The sequence below is a fragment of the Labrus mixtus genome, chromosome 3 (assembly GCF_963584025.1).
Source record: "Labrus mixtus chromosome 3, fLabMix1.1, whole genome shotgun sequence".
Lineage (NCBI taxonomy): Eukaryota > Metazoa > Chordata > Actinopteri > Labriformes > Labridae > Labrus > Labrus mixtus.
The window spans coordinates 20,979,507-20,999,947 of record NC_083614.1 but is presented as its reverse complement, the minus strand read 5'-3'; the positions used below and the strand labels follow the sequence as shown (position 1 = coordinate 20,999,947).

The 20,441-nt window shown below is 38.9% G+C and overlaps 3 protein-coding genes across 4 annotated transcripts in view; 1 reads left to right on the top strand and 2 right to left on the bottom strand.

The window, feature by feature from the left end:
* psmd1 (proteasome 26S subunit, non-ATPase 1) overlaps positions 1-16,433 on the bottom strand; it is a 30,333-nt gene extending 13,900 nt beyond the window's left edge. The window contains exons 1-16 of the mRNA XM_061033718.1: positions 16,275-16,433; positions 15,561-15,604; positions 14,764-14,837; positions 14,366-14,535; positions 13,894-14,102; positions 13,548-13,691; positions 12,870-13,096; positions 12,373-12,433; positions 12,109-12,237; positions 11,882-11,970; positions 11,687-11,765; positions 11,401-11,574; positions 11,078-11,189; positions 10,769-10,965; positions 10,330-10,425; positions 9,719-9,783 (exon numbers count right to left, since the gene is read on the bottom strand). Coding sequence (XP_060889701.1) covers positions 9,719-9,783; positions 10,330-10,425; positions 10,769-10,965; positions 11,078-11,189; positions 11,401-11,574; positions 11,687-11,765; positions 11,882-11,970; positions 12,109-12,237; positions 12,373-12,433; positions 12,870-13,096; positions 13,548-13,691; positions 13,894-14,102; positions 14,366-14,535; positions 14,764-14,837; positions 15,561-15,604; positions 16,275-16,290 — 1,886 coding nt within the window. The 5' untranslated portion in view covers positions 16,291-16,433. The remainder of the gene's footprint in view (positions 1-9,718; positions 9,784-10,329; positions 10,426-10,768; positions 10,966-11,077; positions 11,190-11,400; positions 11,575-11,686; positions 11,766-11,881; positions 11,971-12,108; positions 12,238-12,372; positions 12,434-12,869; positions 13,097-13,547; positions 13,692-13,893; positions 14,103-14,365; positions 14,536-14,763; positions 14,838-15,560; positions 15,605-16,274) is intronic.
* Positions 1,589-8,664, top strand: htr2b (5-hydroxytryptamine (serotonin) receptor 2B, G protein-coupled). The gene is made up of 4 exons (XM_061033729.1): positions 1,589-2,081; positions 2,400-2,991; positions 5,567-5,767; positions 6,893-8,664. Exons 2-4 carry the CDS (start codon positions 2,730-2,732, stop codon positions 7,849-7,851), a joined length of 1,422 nt encoding a protein of 473 aa, XP_060889712.1. The 5' UTR covers positions 1,589-2,081; positions 2,400-2,729; the 3' UTR covers positions 7,852-8,664.
* A 456-nt stretch (positions 16,434-16,889) lies between the features above and the next one.
* Positions 16,890-19,631, bottom strand: LOC132965499 (uncharacterized). 2 transcript variants are annotated; one of them, XM_061033734.1, is made up of 3 exons: positions 18,757-19,631; positions 18,015-18,128; positions 16,890-17,758 (listed from the first exon to the last, which is right to left on the bottom strand). In XM_061033734.1, exons 1-3 carry the CDS (start codon positions 19,517-19,519, stop codon positions 17,661-17,663), a joined length of 975 nt encoding a protein of 324 aa, XP_060889717.1. In that variant the 5' UTR covers positions 19,520-19,631; the 3' UTR covers positions 16,890-17,660. The 2 variants fall into 2 exon arrangements, with proteins under 2 accessions (XP_060889717.1, XP_060889718.1); XM_061033735.1 differs by lacking the exon at positions 18,015-18,128 and having other exon boundaries at positions 18,757-19,630.
* Positions 19,632-20,441: the final 810 nt, after the last annotated feature.

The following is a 20,441-nucleotide window of genomic DNA, read 5'->3' as shown; positions in this document are numbered from 1 at the left end:
GCGTTTTATAATGAGGCAGCCAAGACCATCTGCACAAAACCATTTTTTTAAAGCTTGAAGGCTCATAACTAGCAGAGAGAGACATTGCACCTCAAACTTTACAACTTAAGTGAAACATAAGAGCAGGAATCTCTCTCTCATGAGCCCCTGAGAGAGATCTTTTCAAAAATATATTTCTGTCATTATTATTTTTTCTAACCATAAGAGACTTGAACACTTGTCACTGCAGTCAAAGACTTGAGACTTGACTTGGACATGCAATATGTGACTTGTGCCCATCTCTTGGATGAAAAACCCATCTATCATGACCTAAAGACAATTAACCTTTTCACAGTGCACAGTGTAGGTCCTGTACTTGTACCCTTGTTTTATATGTACACATTGTAAGATTTTATCAGCCCTATTTACCTAAGGGAACCAAATACACAAACCTTTCACCAGAATGGTTAATGTACTGTATAACCACATGTGCATGCCTCATATTTATTATGATGTGAGTGATACAGCTGCAACTTAACACACATCAAAAGGTCAGCGAAAGAAGCAGGGAAAGCAAAAATACAGATAAACTAAATCAATTGTAGCTGTATTTTGACACATGAAATGTGATTGCAACAGTTACTAAAACATTCACATCGTAAGCAGACCTAATCTGTTTGCATCCTGTCTGTTACAGTCACACACAAAAGGGAAACAAATGGACATTGAAATAAAATTGTTTTCTTTAATTATTCAAATTTAACAAATGCCATGATTACATAATATAACCTATAACCACTTGCCAAAGCAGCTTAAAAATGTGCAAAACTATAAAATCTGAGATCTAAAGTTGCAATCTGCAACCAGCAAGAAATGGGTATCATTCAAAAAATTTGCATGTGTGGCATGCATTTGATGTCAGAAGTCAGCATACTGTAAGCCACACAATTTTTGCGATTATTCTACCATGGGTCATTTTCTCACAAAGTCCTGGGATTAAAGATACTACAATTTTTAAAGAAAGACAAAGTGGAGCTAAGACAGGATAGAGTATCTTGCGATAGTATTCGTTGCCCAATTGTATTCAAGAGCAAGTTTGTTTCTCTCTTTACTGGGACAGTTATAGATACAGGAATCCAAGTTGCGGATTACTGGCTGCATTTCTCACATTTTCTTGTGAAGAGAAGAATCACTCACCATCATCTGGTTACTGTAAACTCCAGGGATTGCTTATTTCTAAGTCTTTAAATATCATAAGCAGAACAATGAGTGTACACTGGAGGAAGAATACATTTTGACTTGTTAAGGCAGGGAAATCCAAGAAAAAAACATAATGCTCTGAATTTAACCTTGAAATTACGATCGTTTCTAGCGACGTTCTCTATGGTGTACAAGTAACTTTTTTTGAGAGCCATACCACATGGAAGGTTTCACCCCATATACCAATTCTACCGCCCCCACCACTGCTGGCTTCGTATGGAGAACAGAAAGTGACAAATATAAACAGTGGGACGGCTGTGTTGAGGGAAATTACCTCCCAGAACCACTGGCATGTTGCCAGCACGAAGACATTCATCTGTTTTGTACAGACTGACTCACGGGCAAGACAGAGGGAAGGGAGGGGGGAAAGTCAGAACTGAACAGGACTGGAAAGAGTGTGAGCTGCTCACAGTCTGTGTGCAAGGGGCAGCAGATGGGAATGGGAGAGAGGCAGAGGAGCCACAGCAGCTGAAAGATTTAAACCTGTGACCACGGTATTTGATGCGAAGCAAGACTGGGGGTTCCTCCAACATGTGGAAGTAAAACAATTTCCACATCATGGACTGCTTCAGCCAGAGACAGATTTAGGTTTTGCAGCTGAGGGGAGGCATTCCCTGTCACGTTCTTATTTGGATAGAGAGGAAATATAAAAATTAGGAGTTTATAAGATAAACTACGGAGGTGTGCTAAGTTCTAAATGCATCGGATAACAAGCTGTACTGTTCCTCCAGCACAAAACACTGCTGTAGTGTTTATGGAAGTTGAGACGTGGCGGCTTGGAAAAATACTCCAAATGACAACCAAGAACTTGAATGTTCAACAAACATTGCCTTCTGGAGCAGGTAAGAAACTTAAGTAGCATTAGGATATGGCTAATTTATTTTGTGTAATGTAAAGTGATAAACATCTTTGTGGAGTGTATGTGTGCAATAAGTTTAGAACGTGTGGGTTAACCCTGCATCTCTTATCTTTCCCTTTTGAAACCTAACATGTCTTTGTCTACTTTCTAAAAATCAATCTTACATTTTAAATATCAGAATCAAAAAAATATCACTCAACAGTTTACTACTTGATTAAATTAAATGTCTCATTATTTTGCTATCAAAAAAATGTAATCAAAGAGTAACACTTTTCCTTTGACATCTGTTTGTTCTTTAAAGTTGACGTGGTGGATGAAAAGAGGTTCCAGTCCCTCAGAAGTTGAGGACCCCTGCTAACATTTCCCTCTGGAAATATAGATCGTGTTGGGATTATTACCACCAGTGGACTTGGACCTTTTTTTTTTCTACTTTTTTTTTTTTTAATTCACTGTATGTCAGCTATTACGCTTGGTTTGAACACGGCACAAAGGATGAAGCATCCTGTGCACTGATCAGTCCTACCCTGTGTCCTTGCCAGTGGGACCCAGTGACCATGCTGGCCGAGTGTCCATCACCAGAAAGATCAGAGACCCAACCAACGCTACAGCCTGCTGTAAGCTCTGCAGCACCATGTCTCAAGCAGTCGCTGCTCCTCTACAGGCTAACAGCACACAGTCTGGAGAAGTGCCCGGGGCTCAGCTGAAATGGGCTGCCTTGCTTATTATCATGGTCATCATCCCAACAATTGGAGGAAACATCCTGGTCATTCTCGCTGTGTCACTAGAAAGGAAGCTGCAAAACGCAACCAACTACTTTCTGATGTCCCTTGCCATGGCTGATCTGTTGGTGGGACTCCTAGTGATGCCCATCGCTCTTGTCACTATTCTCTACAGTAAGTTTAGTAAATGACCTGTGTTGGACTAACTGTATCTCTGAAACAAGTCTGTGCAGTAAAAAAACAATAAATGGTTGACTCTACTGGGAAAATAGCACATGGCCATGAGATTAATAGAACCAAGTAATCCACTTCTTACAGATGCCAGAGAAACGATTTGTGAGTGTGTGTGTAAAAGCAAATAAGAGGGGGCATAACAAACTAAGAGTGTTTCATATGAGAAGTTTCTCCATTTCAATGTAAAATGTATCAGCCTTCCTAATCTACAGAGAAAAACAAACTGACAGGTAGCAAAGGAGGATAATAATAGTGTGTAGACAGCACCAGATACAATCGCCATTATCTTTAAACAAATTATTCAAGATGAAATATAACAAGATGGTTGACAATAAACATCCTACTTCCTCTCACAGGACTATTGTAGCAGTTGCACATGTCCTGATTTTCTTGTATAGGGGATCATTATCAATAGGCATAATTGAAAATAAAAACTTTTGATGAACAGTCGGTCCAATCTTACTGGCAAATAATAACCCGGATAATATTTATGTCTCGGGTAACATAACATTGGAGTGTATTGTGGCACAAGGCTTTTAATGATTTCTCTCTAAAAAAAAAAAAAAATCTATTTTTGCATAGAACACTTACGGCCAGCACAAGTCAACATTGTCACAGGTCCTGATTTCATCCAAGTTTTGCAGTAGCGCTGCAATTAATTTACTATTACATTTTCCTAATAATAGTTCTATGACTATGTCTTGAACAAATTAAGTACAAACTTCTCTACTGTTGTCCAGACAGCAGACAGAACATAAATTACATCAACGTTCAGGAATAAAACCCCAACAGACGAAGATGAAAACACTTCCATTGTATCAAATGTATTCTGTAAGCAGGAACATATCCCGTGGTTACTGGCATCGAAGGTATTCAAACGGGGGTTTAACAGGGAAATCATGGTAATAACTTTGCTGCAGGCTGAAAGGAGTGTTGTGAGGAGGATTGTTCTGTTGTTGCAATGAAGTGAAACCAACTTGGCAGGGGATTGAAATACATTTGTTATAATTGTAGGTTAAGTGTTTTAAAGATAATAAATCAGTGATTAAGTTGTTACAAAAATTCAGAATGCATTACATTAAATAAATCTCTATATTAGACCTACAGAGTAAGATAGAAAAACAAAAAATGATTACAGTACCACTTGTATTGACTACCAGTTGTTTCCACATCTGTTTGACAGATGAATTCAAAGCAAACGGAGAAAACACTCAAAATGTAAAAGATCTGCTTGTTTAGAATATGAAAACACTGCTGTAAACTTAAAATCTAGAGCTGCGTGACTAAGACCATTTAAGAAGATGCTTTTTTAAGCCAGACGATTTGGTATTGCTAACCCAAAGTGATCACCATCATTACACGGCCAAGTCTCAGTTTATATCTCTCCACAAGCCAAATTAAACATCCATTTTCTCCAGGTTTTTATTTTCTTCTGTTTCTTTGGGATAATTGTAGGTCAGAGATTTTTTTGTGCTATAAAGTGTTCTGCATGCTTATACAACAATGATTTTTATAGACACAGAAAAGCAAACAATAAAATATTTTGAATAAGAATACAGTGGTGCAGAATTGTAACATTCTCAGATCTCTTTTGAAAAAAAATTAAAATAAAAATAACTTTTTGACTCTAGGAATAATAATAACTTTGTTATAATTGTACTTAATAAAATTAAACAAGTACATTTTCTATAATTGTAATACACTACCCTGCTTTAAACCATTACTATATGATGAGAATTGTTGAAAAAATAAATTTTCCAAAGTAAATTGTAACAATAAGTGTTGGGCAATGGCTCTGAATCTGCACACAGCTTACTGTGATGGAAGGAGACATGGGTGAGAGAAGGGGAAGGCAGCATAATGCCAGAAAGTTTCTTGCTAATTCTGTTAATGTTTCCTTCTACAGCTACTTGCAAGTTACACTATTTATTGAATTTGGCATGGGACTGCCTCTGCTTTGAGAAGGAATTAAGTATTTGTCAATGAATAAGTCGTCCAGAAGGAACCTCAAAGTAAACTATGACTCAAAATTTCCCTCAAGTGAGAAAGTGGGGCAAGGGTTAGAAGAGAGGCTTTAAAGATATTATTTTTAAGATGAATATTTCCAACAAACAATCTTTTGCAATCTTAATGTTCAACAGGACAAAAGCCAGGATAATTCCTTGCCCTTTTTTTTTTTTTTTTAATCTGGAACTTAAAATAAACACTGTTTGGAGAAAAGTCTCCAGCACATCTTCATAAAGAGTTTTGACCTCCATAAACAGCCAGTGAAGCATACTTTTTTCCACTGAGCATTCCTTTAAGGGATAAACAAACGCCAATCTTTTGCATGAGTGCAACTTTAATCCTTTATCTGGTCCATCTCCCCAAACTGATAGTGTGGAAGATCAAATAATTTTTTTAGAGTGAAAATGGGTTATTTTTTCTGTATTAAATTACAAGTTACTCAGAGTAAAAATAAACAGCAACAGTTTTATGTGTAACTGGACTTTTTTCCTTGTTATCTTCTCTTTAGACTCTGACTGGCCTCTTCCAGAGTCCCTCTGCCCCATCTGGCTGTTCCTTGATGTGCTGTTTTCTACAGCATCCATCATGCACCTATGTGCCATTTCACTGGACCGCTACATTGCCATCAAGAAACCAATCCAGCACAGCCAGTACAAATCTAGAGCCAAAGCAATGCTAAAAATTGCACTTGTGTGGCTCATATCTATAGGTAAGCAAAAAGACTTCTTCCGTGCAACACAAATTGTCTCAGCTCTGCAGTCATCTTTATTTAATAATAATATTACAGCAGACCTTGCCTATAGACAGAATTATTTGAGGACACAATAAAAGCAGGGAGTATAATCAGTAAATACACAGAAGACTGCCTGCTATAGTGTATTTAGGGAGGAGAAGATCGGGTTGGGAGGGTTAGACAGTAACAATACTTAAATGCTGTCATTAAATCAAATTAGAGATGCCACTAAGATTACCTTAGGCAACAACCCAGTCAGTTTTCATGAGACTGGAGTTTGTCAAGAGCAATGTTCCTTATATATCTAAAGCAAGCTGCACTACTGCTTTGGCTTTTAGGTGTATAGCACATACACCAAACACAGTTTGTTACCGGAGGCAAAACTTAGTCACCTCTAAATAGGACTAAAAACAAGTGCTAAACAGCTACTGCTACAATTGTGGTTATGGCAGGCTTGTTCTATGCCCATTTTGTTAATAAATTAGAAAAATGCAGAAGACAGCTGATAAAATTTAAAACAGAGTGCAAATGAGTGTTGGATCCAACTGTAATGATGGTCACATAAAGTTCTTACAGGAGTGTTTGTGATTTTTTTCAGATATACTAATTATTTGAGTTCAAGCAATCGGAAAACTAAAAATAGACATCTTTATTATGTTCAACTTTAGAGATTAAAGTGTGTCCAGCACTCAGACCAATAAAGGTACAGTGTGTTTGTCTGGTGGGTTTGGTTTCATTTGACCTTCATGTCAAGATCAAAGCCAGAAGATCATTAGGAAGGAAGAAAGCAGCACTTAATTCACTGAACGCACAAGAGTTTTTACTGTAACTGTAGACGGGAGTGCAGTTTAAGAGGGTTCAAGGCAGGCCATGGGTGAAGAGGATATGCTGCAATCAGAATTTGCCTCTTTATTACTGACACTATCCTTTCATCAACTAGGATTTATTTTCTCTTATTCAAACCCAGGTATGTCTTTCCTCAGATAGAAAACAGGGCTATTGTAGATGTTGTTAAAAAAAATCATCTGTCAGACTCAGGAGTTCATTTATGTCCCTAAAAAATAACTTTTTCTGATACCAACTGTTCCTATTGTTTTACAGGTATTGCAATCCCGATCCCGATTAAGGGGCTTAAGAACCAGTATCATCCCAACAACATCACCTTCAACGGTAACCACACGTGCCTGCTGAAAACAGACACCTTCCGGGAGTTCATCATGTTTGGCTCCTTGGTGGCATTCTTCATCCCTCTGACCATCATGATGGTCATCTACCTTCTTACTGTTCAGGTGCTGCGCAAAAAGGTTTATTTGCTTAAGTCAAAGGTGGCTCAGCGCTTTAACTACCAAACAGTCTCCACAGTTTTTAAAAGGGAACCGGCTTTTACTCTGCCTGAAGCTGCAGAGCTGAACATGCTAGATAACAACATTTCATGGATGCGAGAAAAAACGAATTCAGGAACAACACACTCTCCCACAGGAGATGAATTGTGCTTTCGGAGAATGTCAACAATGGGCAAGAAGTCGATGCAGACTCTGAGCAATGAGCAGCGCGCCTCAAAGGTGCTGGGCATCGTCTTCCTCCTGTTCGTAGTCATGTGGTGCCCTTTCTTTATAACTAATATCACCTCTGTGCTTTGCACCAGCTGTGACGCACATTTAATTTCCCGACTGATGGAAATCTTTGTTTGGGTGGGTTATGTGTCATCGGGTATCAACCCGCTGGTCTACACCTTATTCAACAAAACATTCAGGGAAGCGTTCACACGTTACATTACCTGTAACTACAAGACCTGTGCTAATCATGAGCCAGGAAGGCACCCATGGGCAGCAAGTACAGATCGGACCTTTTCAAGGATTTCATTCAGATCTTCCATGGCAGAAAACTCTAAACTGTTCATGAAGCGGGGAATGAAAAATGGAATTGGAGCAGTGAGCTACCAAAGTCCCCTCAGGTGCCAGCAAGAACCTGTACAGTCACCCAGTGGTGTCATGTTAGGCACAATGCTTCTGACGGAGAATGAAACCCAGAGGCATGAGGAACATGTTAGCTGTGTGTAGTAACGACAGACAAAAGAATCCAGGTTAAAAAGGGAGAAAATATTTTAGATTTACAATGTCAGAGTTTTTTCTCAGTACAGACAAAAGGCTAGCCCCTCGACTATTATTAAATAAATACTATCAAAATACAAGATGGCAATCTGTTTTCGATCTCAATTTGATTAACAAATTCTGAATACTGGTGCAAGGACAATATCTAACCTGCTGCTGTCTTATTCTGCTGCTGTTTGTTTACAGCAGTCATTTATTTTATATGAGAGCAAAAGAGGACAATGTTTTCAAATAAAATCTGAAAAATAAAGACGTACAAATTGCTCCTCAATAATAAAGACAACTAAACAATATTAGTAATCAGTAGACAGCAAAAGGCTTGAGTTTCAAATGCTATAAAACTCTGAGAGTCAACGTTGAAACGTTCCCGTCACAGGACAAAATGTTACGAGTGAAGACAAGATGATAACCTGGAAACTCTGAACACAGTAAAGAGTATTTTTCTATATTGCTGCATTGCTCTTGAAAATCCTGAACATGTCGTCAACATTCTCAGACTCAGAAGCTTCTATTTTTTTTAATTCTACCTTTCAAATCTCTCCTGCAGCAGAAACACAATCTTTTGCACTTTTGAAACAATAATTCTTATACATGTTGGACCATTGGAAAACACTCTTGCATGTGTATTGCAGCGTTAATGTTTTGATATGTTTAAAAGTTTTGGATTAAAAGACTGTATATAAGAAAGAACAATATGCAAATCAAATGGAAATCTGAAAATGTTTAATAAAGTTGTTTCTTTGTTTCTGAACTGACAGAAAACTCTAAGCATGAAGGCTTGTTTAATGCTGACACCTACACTTGTTTGCTACTTCTCTTCTCATGACCCAACTTTGACAAAAGCACTACACAACAGCCAATGAACTGCAAGAATGAGAGCCTGAAAAGGTCGACAAATACCAGAATAACAGACATTATAGACAATGAGGGAAAGTGTAGTCTTAGTACTTCCTTTAACTGTCTCTTTATGATAAAACAATGGCAGTTTGTATGCTTTGCAAAGAGTACTGCAGATATCCACATTTTTCAAGTTAAACTGAGTTAACATAAAAAAGGACAGAGTTAGGTGAGGAAGGCAAGATGTATGAGATTTGGATGAGACAATGTTGGTATGTGGGTTTGGAGTGTTGCAGGGTTTAATTGTTGTCTAGACTGACCCTGTCTCCCTGTCTGTTGATCTTGGAAGAATAGCAGAGACATGAGAAGTTTGAACTCAAAGCTGTCTGCATTATGACATTCAAGGATGCATGTTAGAGGAATGGAGGGATTTATCATTTAGCCATTAGGCTGGGAGGTAGGAGGAGAAAGCAAACTGAATTGTTATGGTTCAGAAGTCTTTCTAAACACAGTGAAGATTTACACAACGTTTATCTAACGGCCAATTGACACCGCAGCATATCACACAGCTTTTTCTGGGTTTAAAATTGGTACCCTACAACAGTTTTTTAAACAAGGAGGTTTCAAAGGTTCACAAAAAAGCATTGCTGTGTGCACATTGTCCAGCTGAAGTCATGATTATCATTTGTTATAGACTAAACATATGGATCATCAAAATATCATCCATGATTTAAGAGTTTAAGATGTAAAAAATACAATTAAAAACCCATGAGGTTACACTGAATATTATATCATAAACTCAAATGTTGATGTCTAATAACCCTTTAATTGTTTGTTAAAGCAGTGTGAAATAGTTTAGGGGGAGATAAATAAACCTGAACTTTTGTCCAAGAATTTAATGCTTGAAAGAGAGGAAGACCCCTGTGCCTTGTAAATAAACTTAAAGAATTTAATGATAAAGTGATAGTGTGGTCCTTACCTGAACAAGATGAAGCCGATGGACTCCACGGCAGCCCTTCTGACATCATCGTTAACGTCACTAACCTGAATAAAGAGCCAAGCAGTCAAACAACCAACATTTACGATGCAACTTGTCAAACCTGCAATAAACTTGAATGATGTTGCTTCTTTGCTGTTCACAGTAAAAGGAGAACAGTGCACCCCGACACCATGAAATAACTTAGGCTTGTGTAAGACGCCACCCACAGGACAATAATTTAAATCACACTTATGCTGAAGGCACTTCAGTGGCTTAATTTGAAAATTCAATACAATTCATTGAATGGCATATTCGTACATGTCTAAACTGCACTGTCATCATCTTCATTTTCAATTTGTTATATTTGCAAAGTTAGCCTGACATTGAATACATGCAGAAATAATAATAATTGGTATCCCTTTATTTAAAATATGACCGAGTTAAATGGATTGAGAGGATTTGGTACAACTTCAGGCAGGTTTATAAAAAAAAACCCTTATGTGCTACGTTAGCCCTGGCTACCAGCTTCTGCTTCACTGGCAGCATGATAAACCTGTCTTACCAACAGTGAATTAATGTGTTGAGAAGAGAGCCAAACAGGAAACACTCACAGCGACATGAAGCAGACGTCGGATGGCCTTGTTGTTCCCGGAGCCACAGTAGGCCATACCCACTGTGTACATACCAGAGCGCCGCAGGATGGGATCCTGCCATAGACAATGAGGGAAAGCAGAGCATTGAGACTTTGAGTCTGGAAAAACAACTACGATCAACATAGCTAGTTCTTACAGAGTGATTCCTGGTACAGAGAAATAGTCTTACTTTTAAGATGAACTACATACCCTCACCAGCAACAAATAAAGCATTCAAACTCCCCATTATGCCCCTTAACTTTAAGATTTTTTAATTTCCTTCATACCTGGTAGGGTAATATATCTGTTGTTGTATCATATGCATAGGCTACAACAATGTCAACCTTCTGTTTGAAAATAAATCAGCCCTGAGCATATTGTATATGTGGCATGCTTTCTAATGGCTTTTCAGCCTTACCTTGTCTCGGCAGAGGCTTTCAATAAGAGCATCAGCCTCCTCCATGCGTCCATACATGACCAGAGCAATTCCAACTGCCAGACCGCGCAAGATCTTCTCATGCTGCGTCTCCTGAGCATAGCCTACCATGTCCTCAATGGCCTGGGCAGACTTGGAGCCCAGCATGACAAGACCCAGGGCCAGGCCTGCAGCTTCACCTAAGGGGTTACACATTATTCAGTAAAGCTTGTGTTGTGTTATCCAGTAAACAGAGTACAGCCTATTTAGACTCACTGCAATTGGGAAACATTTTATTTGAGGCCTACTCACCAGTAACAGCATCATCCTGGTACAGGTTTGACTTCAGGAGGTCATAAACATCTTGTCTAGCGGTGCCCAACGCAGCCAAACCAAGGCCAAGAGCACCACCATGACGGACAATCTGTGAAAGATTGTGAGAAGAAAACAGGTTAGGACAGATGAATCCTTCGAACATTTATTTACGCACTGCCACAGAGACTTAGACTAGCTGCTGGAGTCAGCCACGAACTTCAATTTGAAGCTTTTAATAGCTTTCCTCTCATAGTAGTCATACATTGTTTTGGACAAATGTCTTGAATGAACCAGCATTTAAATACATGTGAAATACTCACATCATTGCTGGCGTTTTTGAGCTGACTGAGCAGGTAGTCGATGATGTCCCCTCCATGGTTGGCATGAATGAGTCCTAGGGCATATAAGCCTCCTCCTTCCTGGTAGGCTGAGCCAGGGGAGGTGTCTTTTGGCAAATAGGTTGCCATTAACTGGAGAGCCTCCTTCTCGTGACCCTGGAAAAAAGCATTTAATGTTAAAAATCGAATATGGTATAAAACTATAACAGATGAATAACTTTTCGGATCTGCAATATTTTATTATTTGATCACAGCAGCATAAATTTACCTTGTGTATGACACCCAGGCTTGCTGTGGCTGTGAACTTTGCCCAGTTGGTGGCTCTTGCAAGCCATTCCAAGTTTTCTCTGAAAGGTCAAACAAAATGTTTGCATACATTTCACTCCTGAGTATGTATGTCTTTCATTATCTTAATGCAATCTATGAAAAACACATTTCCATTCTAACATAACATTTGCGGTACCTGAGAAATTGGTCACTTGTGGTTCCTGTGTGCATGAAAGAGTTTGCTATTACTGTGGCTGTGTGGCACACCGAATTTCGGACAGCATCCTGGAGTTAAAAAAAAGAATTTAAGTGAGTTTCAAGTAAATGAAAGTTCAGCAGTAAGCCATGAAAGAAAATACAGTGAGCATGTAACCTGCAGCTCATCTGATTGTGAACAATGGTCATTTCCCTAGCCAACATTACCTTTGTGTTTTTGAGGATCATCAGATCTGTGTTGTTATTTCGGATTAGGAATTGCAAGTGCAGCTCAATGGCCATCTCCCCGCTAAGGATTTTGATCATCTTGGCATTCTGATCTTTAGGTTCATCTTTCTGCAAAAAAACAGAGAAGCAATATGATGAACTGAAACTGAAAGACAAAGTTTTCTCTACTTAGAGAAATATAACATGCACATTGTATCACATAAAAGGGCTAGGGTAAAAAACTATCAAAAATCAAGAGCTTACAGTTTCTGTTTGCTTTCCAGCAGGGGAGCTGCCAGCTTTTTCATCTGTCTCCATTGCATCACTGTAAGACATAAAACATTTTATGTCATTTCTGAATAATTTATCATTAGTAAATATGAGGATGACTCAAATAAGCCATTGTACAGCTTCTGCTAGCTATTCCAGGTCTCCTAACCTAATCACTGTAAATGTGTATTCGTTTCAAACTCTTCCATTCACTTGTTTAGTTTTTCAGAAGATGTAGGCAATGCCATACATATATAGTATATATATATACACACACACACACACACATCAGCTACACAACGGAAAACAGTTCTTACACCAAACCTTCTTCCCGACTTAAAGTTTCACAGAAAGTTCAAACAGATGTTTTCTGCAGTTTTTAATCAAAATAATTTCACAGTAAAAAAAGTTGATATGATCTGTGTCAGTAAAACCAGGCACATTGCTTCAGGCTAGGTATTAGTGTGCCCTTTTGTTTCTCCCCTGCCCACCTGTCTTTGTCTGGTGTGGGCACAGTGCCTGTGTTTGTAGAGCCTGGGACTGAAGGGATGGGTGTTCCAACGGTTCTTAGGTTCTGGATGACAGAAGAGAGGAACTGCTGGCTGGCGCTCTCGTACAGATCAAAGCAGATCTGATAAGCCATCAGCAGGTTGTCCTCCTTGACTAGCTTCTCCAAAATGTCACTCACAGCCTGCGGGTCATCCAGGAATATCAGGCACTAAAGAGGCGAGAAAAAAAAACAGTTATTCAAAGGGGATTTGTGCGTCTGGTAAATTCAGTAAATGTAGAGCTCAGGTTTGATCAGCACTCTTTTCAGCTGCCTAATAGGATGTAGAGTATCAAGACTTTTTTCCCCCATAGTTTCAGTATAAAGCTGAAGATTTCATGCAGGCCTGTGCCAAGTTCAGTAGCCATTATTTTAGGTTCACCTGACTCAACTTGAGCAGTGTGTCCTTAAATAACATGCAACATTTTAGACATGTTCAGTTCTTCCTCAGGGAGGTTTTAGTTGGACTTTTCAAACACTGGAGGATATCGTTTGGGATGCTGTTATACTGTACTGCATTATTGAGAGATGTGTTTCAGTTATTTAGCCTACATGTATTTGTAACTTTAGTCATTAAGTAATTGAGCTGATTCATTTAGTGTTCTAAAGGTCTGCTTGTTACCTGACAGACGTTGATGAAATCAGGCTTCTCCAAGTTCATGTAGAGCTTGACCAGCACACGCAGAACCTCATTGCGGAACTTCTTGTTCTGCATCAAAGACATGCAGACCTTCAGGCTGTAAGCAAGAAGGCCACTCACGTCGTTCTGCATGAGAGGTGAAAGAAGGAAAATTATACATTATGACAGAAAAGGAATTATACACAAGAGCAGTTGCAGGGATTTAAACTGATGTTTTAAAAAATATGGTCATATTGTACTGTGATTAAGTTTATTTAACCACAAAAACATGAAGTGTATTTTACTGAAGTGGTTCTCTACTCATCTCTGAATCACAATAGTGGCTTACCGACTCCAAAATGGTCTTCTCAAACATATCAAGCCTCCTGGTCTCCAGGGCGATGCCAATGGCCTGCTTGTACTTGTGATTGTCTAGGCAACGCAGGAACATCTTGTTGACAATACCCTCAAGACGGGGGTCGATGCTTTTCTTCTCCTCGTCCTCTGGCAGCTCGGCATTCTCCACCCGCAGTTTGGTGTAGTGGTCGATACATTTGGCTAGAACAAAAATAAAAACCATGTAAAAGAAGATTCCATTCACTTCTGAATACAGGGACGTAATATAAGTTAGCACCACAGAAAAGCCCCAGTAGGTTCGCACACATCAATTACAAAAACATTTGTTTTTCATGCAAGTTAATTACTAACATCCAATCAAAGTATTAGGGTCTGGTGTTTAAAAAAAACACACATCCGAAATATCAAATGATAACTAACAAAACAGAAATGAAAAGGTCAAGTGTTTCCTATTAGCAACTCACCAATGATGGTCTCCACATATTCTGAGTCATCTGTGACATTGAACAGATCTCCAGCTCCAAGCGCATAATTCAGTGATTCCTCAAAGGCTCCAAGATGGTAGAAAACCTTAGAGGCCACCAGGGCAGCAAATGCTCTGCTTTGAAAGGTCTCATCCTCATACAGGACCTCACTGTGAGAAGACAACATGTGAATTAAAGAGACTGAAAATCATGTTTATACTGTCTTGAATAGTTCAGCACTTGAAAGGACAGTTTAATGTGTTGCACATCGGGTATACTTTGAGTTAAATTAAAAATAAAAACGTCAGATGAAGTGAAGATTTAAAAAAATAACTAGGAGATTGAAACTTTTGGTAGAAAGTAATATTCTTATATTGATGCCTATCAACAATACTTACATTTTATCAACTGATCCTGATATCTCAGCCCAGAAGTCATTCACAATGGAGTCTAGCTTGTGAAGAGCAAACTCCTGCAAGTGAAAGACATTTTTTGCAGACACACATTAGACAATATTTCTGTATTTACCATCATTAATAAGTAGAGTTATATATGTAGATATATAATATGTAGAGTTATAGTCAACTATGTTTGGGAGCAACAGTTTAAACAGCTCTTTTTCCAAAAACTGGACTGTGGTGTGTATTGCATTAACCCTAAAAGTTTTAACTTAACATTTTCAGAGTAATTAGTAATATCTAAAGCAGGGGTCTCCAACAGGTAGCTCGGGAGCTACGGGTAGCTCGCGGGCAGGTTTTCAGTAACTCGCCTATAGGTTGACCGACTGTGTTAAAAATAAAAATCTGACGGCGGTAAATGCACCTCTTCCCAATATTCATATATTTGGCCCATAAAAACAAGTATGAAGTACTAATGTTTTCTTGGAGATTGATGTGAATTTAAGATTATTGATAAGCATTGGCTTATTGCAATTTCACACATGTACAAACAGTAGCTTAATTCAGCTGAGCTATGTAAATAAATGCAAGCGATTTGATGCAAGTAGCCCTTGGCCACTTTCATTTTTTGAAAGTAGCTCTCAGATGGAAAAATGGTTGGAGACCCCTGAACTAAAGAGTAACCAGTGACTTACAAGTGTGTGCATATACAAATAAACAAAAAGTGCTGTTTGACATGATATTTAATTGTTTCTAGCCATTTACAAAGAGGTAAACTCTCTGCATGGGGTTCTCACCTTGAGCTGTGGCTCCTCCTCATCGAGGAGAGAAATAATTCCAGCTTTAAAAAAGAAAAGAAAACAGAATTAAATTAGAGGTTTTAGTTAATATCCATTCTTCATTATCCAAAGATTAATACCGATAAAACAACATCTAGCTGTGTGTTACATTTCTATACTGACATGGGAAGAGATTCACTTATTACATGATAAATACACCATAACAGGAAAGTGTTATACTTCAGGTTCCATTCATGTATTTGGACATTATCATTATCAATACACAAATGTGATTTTTTTTGTAATGAGCTCAAAGTTAAGCTTTGTGAAGCTTTACTTTATATAAGCTTTTGACTTATTCAACAACAACTGACATTTCAGAGACAGCACAATTGAAATAATTGTGTTTGATTGTCTGTGTTTTCTCCGTAATGAGCAGTCATTCTTATATTTTAGCTGAACTTGAACGCATCACTTTCGTATCTGAATAACAAGGAAACTACGATGTTTAGTACTACGTTACATTAAACGGAATTACTACACTACAAAAGACAAGACAGTAAATAAAATGTTGCGTGGTTATACAAAACAAACATTGAACATAATAAAAGTCTTTCTTAAGTTTAGCTTTTTGGTGGAAATAGAGATTACAGGATGAAGGCTAAGTGCTAAGTTAGCTCTGTGACTCAGCTAATTCAATGGCAGCACAATAATACACTTTACTCAACTTACCGGCAGATGTGATCATAATTGTTTGTGTTGACCCTCCTCAGACGGTGGGATTCCGTGCAGATTTCGGGGTATTAGAAATAAAAAATAGTCTCCGTAATACAAAAGCAAAACTGTATTACCAAACGCAGCCGTCGCTAACCTCTTTTTGTCCAATACAGCAATGCACCCCTCTGAAGGACCTCTGGCTATGCTAGCCTCTTTAAAGCCTGATCAAAAATACATAAGAATATTAACATTAGAGGTTCTGTCTTCAAAGTATATATCAGTTTTTAGTAGTTTGCTGTTTAAAAAAAATACAATCATATAATATTCACAAATGTTTGTGTCACTATAAAAAAAGGCAGCGTTGATTGCATTTATTTATAGACAGGCTATGCGTAAGCTTGCCAGTCGTGAGTCAGTCCTTTTGCCTGTCGGTAAGAAAACCGGCTGATGAAAAACGACGATGTTAAAGATACCTGTGTGGCTATCAGGCTAGTAGTTGAAATAGAAAAATACAGTACAGTGATTAATGAATTAATACAAGCTTCCCAAACGTGTCTCCCTAAATCCTATAATAATTACTTTAAAACCATAAAGTTACAACCCTTCCAAAAAAAAAGTTGCACACTGCAGCAGGGTTAAATTTGTTTATTTACATGTTGAATGTGCAGACCTTAGTCTTATAAATACATACAAAGTGAAAGCAGTTATGCACTTATTCTATTAGTCCTACAGATAATGTTATTTCAATAGTATTCATCTAAGGCACATAACTGTAATACATGAAAGCTGAAAATTGAAAACATTTTCACTTAGCATTAAAAAGGTTGGATTCACTTTGCTACTGGGTGCCTAAGGCAAGAATTTAGCTGGGCCCCTTGGTCCCATGGAGCAGTTTCCCACTGCCTTTGGCCTTTGTTATACAATTTTATGTTTTGTTTAGGTGATTTGTATTCTGATATAAATCGTGAATCAAATTAGCCCAAACTTCACCAGACACAGTAAGAATGGACCTTTTAAGTGCTACTTGAAGGTTATCCGGCCCCTTAACTGGAGAATGATTCATGTTAAAAGAGCACTTTTGCTGCGAGCATTCAAGTGCGTCCACTCTGAGTATTAACATTTACAAAAATGACAGAAATAGAGGCCCATGTCAAACAAAGAAAAACTAATGTAAAGTTACGTGAAATAGTTTTTATCCAACCAATTTAAAGTTATTTTAAACAGAAAGAAGGCAACAGTGGCACAACTCATGTTGGCTCAGTGTGGAAAATATCGAGCACCAAGAAGAAATGCTGTAACATTTAATACGGATCTGTAGTACTATAAGACATTTTTCTTCACAGTTATCACATGTTTGTCTACAGTGATATGCCTGCAGCCACGGGTTATAGGGTCATAACATCAGCTGCCTTGTCCCGCGGATTTCCCTTTCACAGGAGGTCCAGCAGGCAAGGAAACGATTTTCAGAGGGATGCATTCCTCCATACTTCCAGTTTCACCTTAAAAAAGAAACAGGAAACACAATAAAACATAGTTTGTGTCTTTGAAATTGAGCCAGTATACATCAATATTATATATGCAAAGTTTCAAACACATGTTGTCTAACTCGATTAACAGTGTACACTTCATGGGATCTGATCCAAAAGAGAAACCCAGGAAGCGTAAATGGTTTTGTGAGCATGCTGACCCTGTGACAGACTGAAGTAGCCTACATCCGTGCCTCAGCTAAACTGAACTACGGGATGACGCTTCTACCTCTTCGCCTGCTGGTGGAAGAGTTGTTGGGCTGGCTTCTGGCTCCCCCTCTCTGAGGCAAGAGCAAACATTGAAGTGGCCAGAAAAGGAGCTTCTCTCTATCCCTGGTATTATCTGGAAGGCAATAATAGGCCTTTAACAATTTGGCAGCTTATCTAAAGGCTTGATTGTTTCATGACTGCTCCCTTTGTTCCCAGGCCTTTGCAGCCATGCCTGGGAAGAAAAGTGTGTGCAAAAAAATTGGGTCCAGTGAGTCACATGGATTGACCTACATAGTGGTGTTCAAACCACTACAGGGTCTGTAGGAACTCCCACTGTGACTCAGACTGTGAGTTGACCATAATCTTACCATTAGCAAAGGTATTATCCATACCTTGATATCATTTGAATGTGCTTTAAAATGTATTGCTTATGGATTGTATGTTTCTCTAAATCCGTGTTCACTTTATGTTCAGTAAGTATGTGGATGGTTTGTATTTCAAATGAGTGTCTGTAGTTCGTTTTGGCTACCAAATAGGCTACTTGGTGCATCTGCATGGTACTAAACACACTAAAGTCCAAACTTCATGTAAACAAAGATTTGACCTGCTGAGGTCCGCTTAAAAAAGGGGGATTTGAGTGAAGAGAAAAAAACAGCATGTTAACATCATCCTGGACTAGTTACAGGACCCAATAACCAATAACAGTGTTTGCTGTGGTTTGTTGATTCGTCTTAAAACTCAGAGAATACATGGTGTTACACCTGCTGTTTGAGATGAGTGAATCACTTTGCAGACGTTTTTCTTGATGTTGTTTATGTTAGCTTCTGCCTTCGGGATGAAACAGCCGACCCACACTGACTCAGGCGAATGTTTGTGAAACACAGAGCGGATCTGACCCTCCAGGATTTGCGCACACTGAAGCGTCTCGTCGCTCTCCTGTCTGGTGCGTATTAATCCAATCAGAGCAGGTCGGGCGATTCCTGCGCGTTTCGTGCGTGCTTTCACGTCCTTCAAGATCTCTCTTAAACACAGTTCGTTTGAACGTTTCACCACAAATGTCTGTCTGAAGACGAACACTATGAGGGGAGAGTCTATGGTTCGCTTCTTGCTGTAAATGTTGAGCCTCCTCGCCGCTGTTCTTCGAGCTTTGTCACTGAGCGTCGTCGGCTGCTTCTTTCTCTCCACCTTTACCGGACTGGCTTTCAAATCCAAATCCTTAGGCCTTGGTGTCAATGGAAAATCATTTTTAACCGTCTCTATGTTGCTGCAAATTTCACCTGCAGTGTCGACGTGGATGCTTGACGGAGAGGACGTGGGATGTCCGTTTATGTTGGTCAGACTGCCAGGAAACATGTCCCGGACGAACTCCTGCATTATTCCAGCGGCATCACCGTCTGCCTCTTTACTTTCACACACGTCCCCCACCAAATAAATCCTCTCTTTACCTCCGATTAGAGTGACAATCCTCTCGAACTCCTTGTCCTCCTCGGGAAGAGTGTCCTCGAGGGAGGCCGTGTCTGTCATCCTTACGCAATTACGGATGCGCGTGTCCGGATTATTTACAAACAACCGTAAAGCAATCACTGCCACCACCGTGACCGGGAAAGTGCAAAAAAAACTTCCCAACGGTCATCAGAAACACCCGTAGGGGGGTGTGCACATAAAAGAGCCGGCGTCGATTTCAATTTGCTGGCCGGGTCGGTGGGCGGGGCCAGCTGTCAGCGGCAGCACACATGTAAGACATCCTAGTCGATAATTAAGTTAATCTTTAATTAATGAATAAACACAAAACGACAATGACAAGCACAATTATATTACCTTAGTCTCACTAAATTCAAGAAAAGCGAGATTTTTTTATTTATTAAACATCCAAACATCCATCAAATTATCCAAAGAATGCTTGTAATGATGATGACATCAGGATGTTGGGGTCATTTTCTTTATTCCCACTATTCTCATGGAAAAGAGTCCATTCTTCCCACCAGTGTTGTAGATTCTTGTCTTCTCAAAGACAAAAAGAAACAAAAAAAGAGTGGAACATTATAAGCACCAACTTCAACACAAGAGCTTCACTTGCATGTTTTCTCCAGAGGCGTAATTGCTACTTCAACTTCTTAACTTCATTCTAAGATCAAAAATGCTTTTCACCATGAAACCTTAAACACTTCATCAGAAGTCTGTGGAAAATTCTAATCCTTTAATCCACTTATGCCCGTTGTTAAATTATAAGTTGCTGTTAGACTTAGGCTAAATTCCACTGAGGTTGTAAGTTGACAGATAATTTACTACATAACTACAGAGAGCCCTGTGGGCTTGCCTGATTGTTTACTGATGCATACATGATAAAGTCTGACCAAAGGCAATTCCGTTCAGCCTTTGAACTTTAGACTGACTCAATATCGATTTGGTGTTTTTTCTGTGCACTTCTTCGTCAGGTTAATACAGT

Coding starts and splice junctions, on each gene's coding strand:
- LOC132965499 (XM_061033734.1), bottom strand. CDS start 19,519: ATGACAGACACGGCCTCCCTCGAGGACACTCTTCCCGAGGAGGACAAG. Junction 18,129..18,756: donor TCACTCATCTCAAACAGCAG/GTGTAACACCAT, acceptor ATTGCCTTCCAG/ATAATACCAGGGATAGAGAG. Junction 17,759..18,014: donor TTCCACCAGCAGGCGAAGAG/GTAGAAGCGTCA, acceptor TTCTTTTTTAAG/GTGAAACTGGAAGTATGGAG.
- htr2b (XM_061033729.1), top strand. CDS start 2,730: ATGTCTCAAGCAGTCGCTGCTCCTCTACAGGCTAACAGCACACAGTCT. Junction 2,992..5,566: donor TCTTGTCACTATTCTCTACA/GTAAGTTTAGTA, acceptor TCTTCTCTTTAG/ACTCTGACTGGCCTCTTCCA. Junction 5,768..6,892: donor TGTGTGGCTCATATCTATAG/GTAAGCAAAAAG, acceptor ATTGTTTTACAG/GTATTGCAATCCCGATCCCG.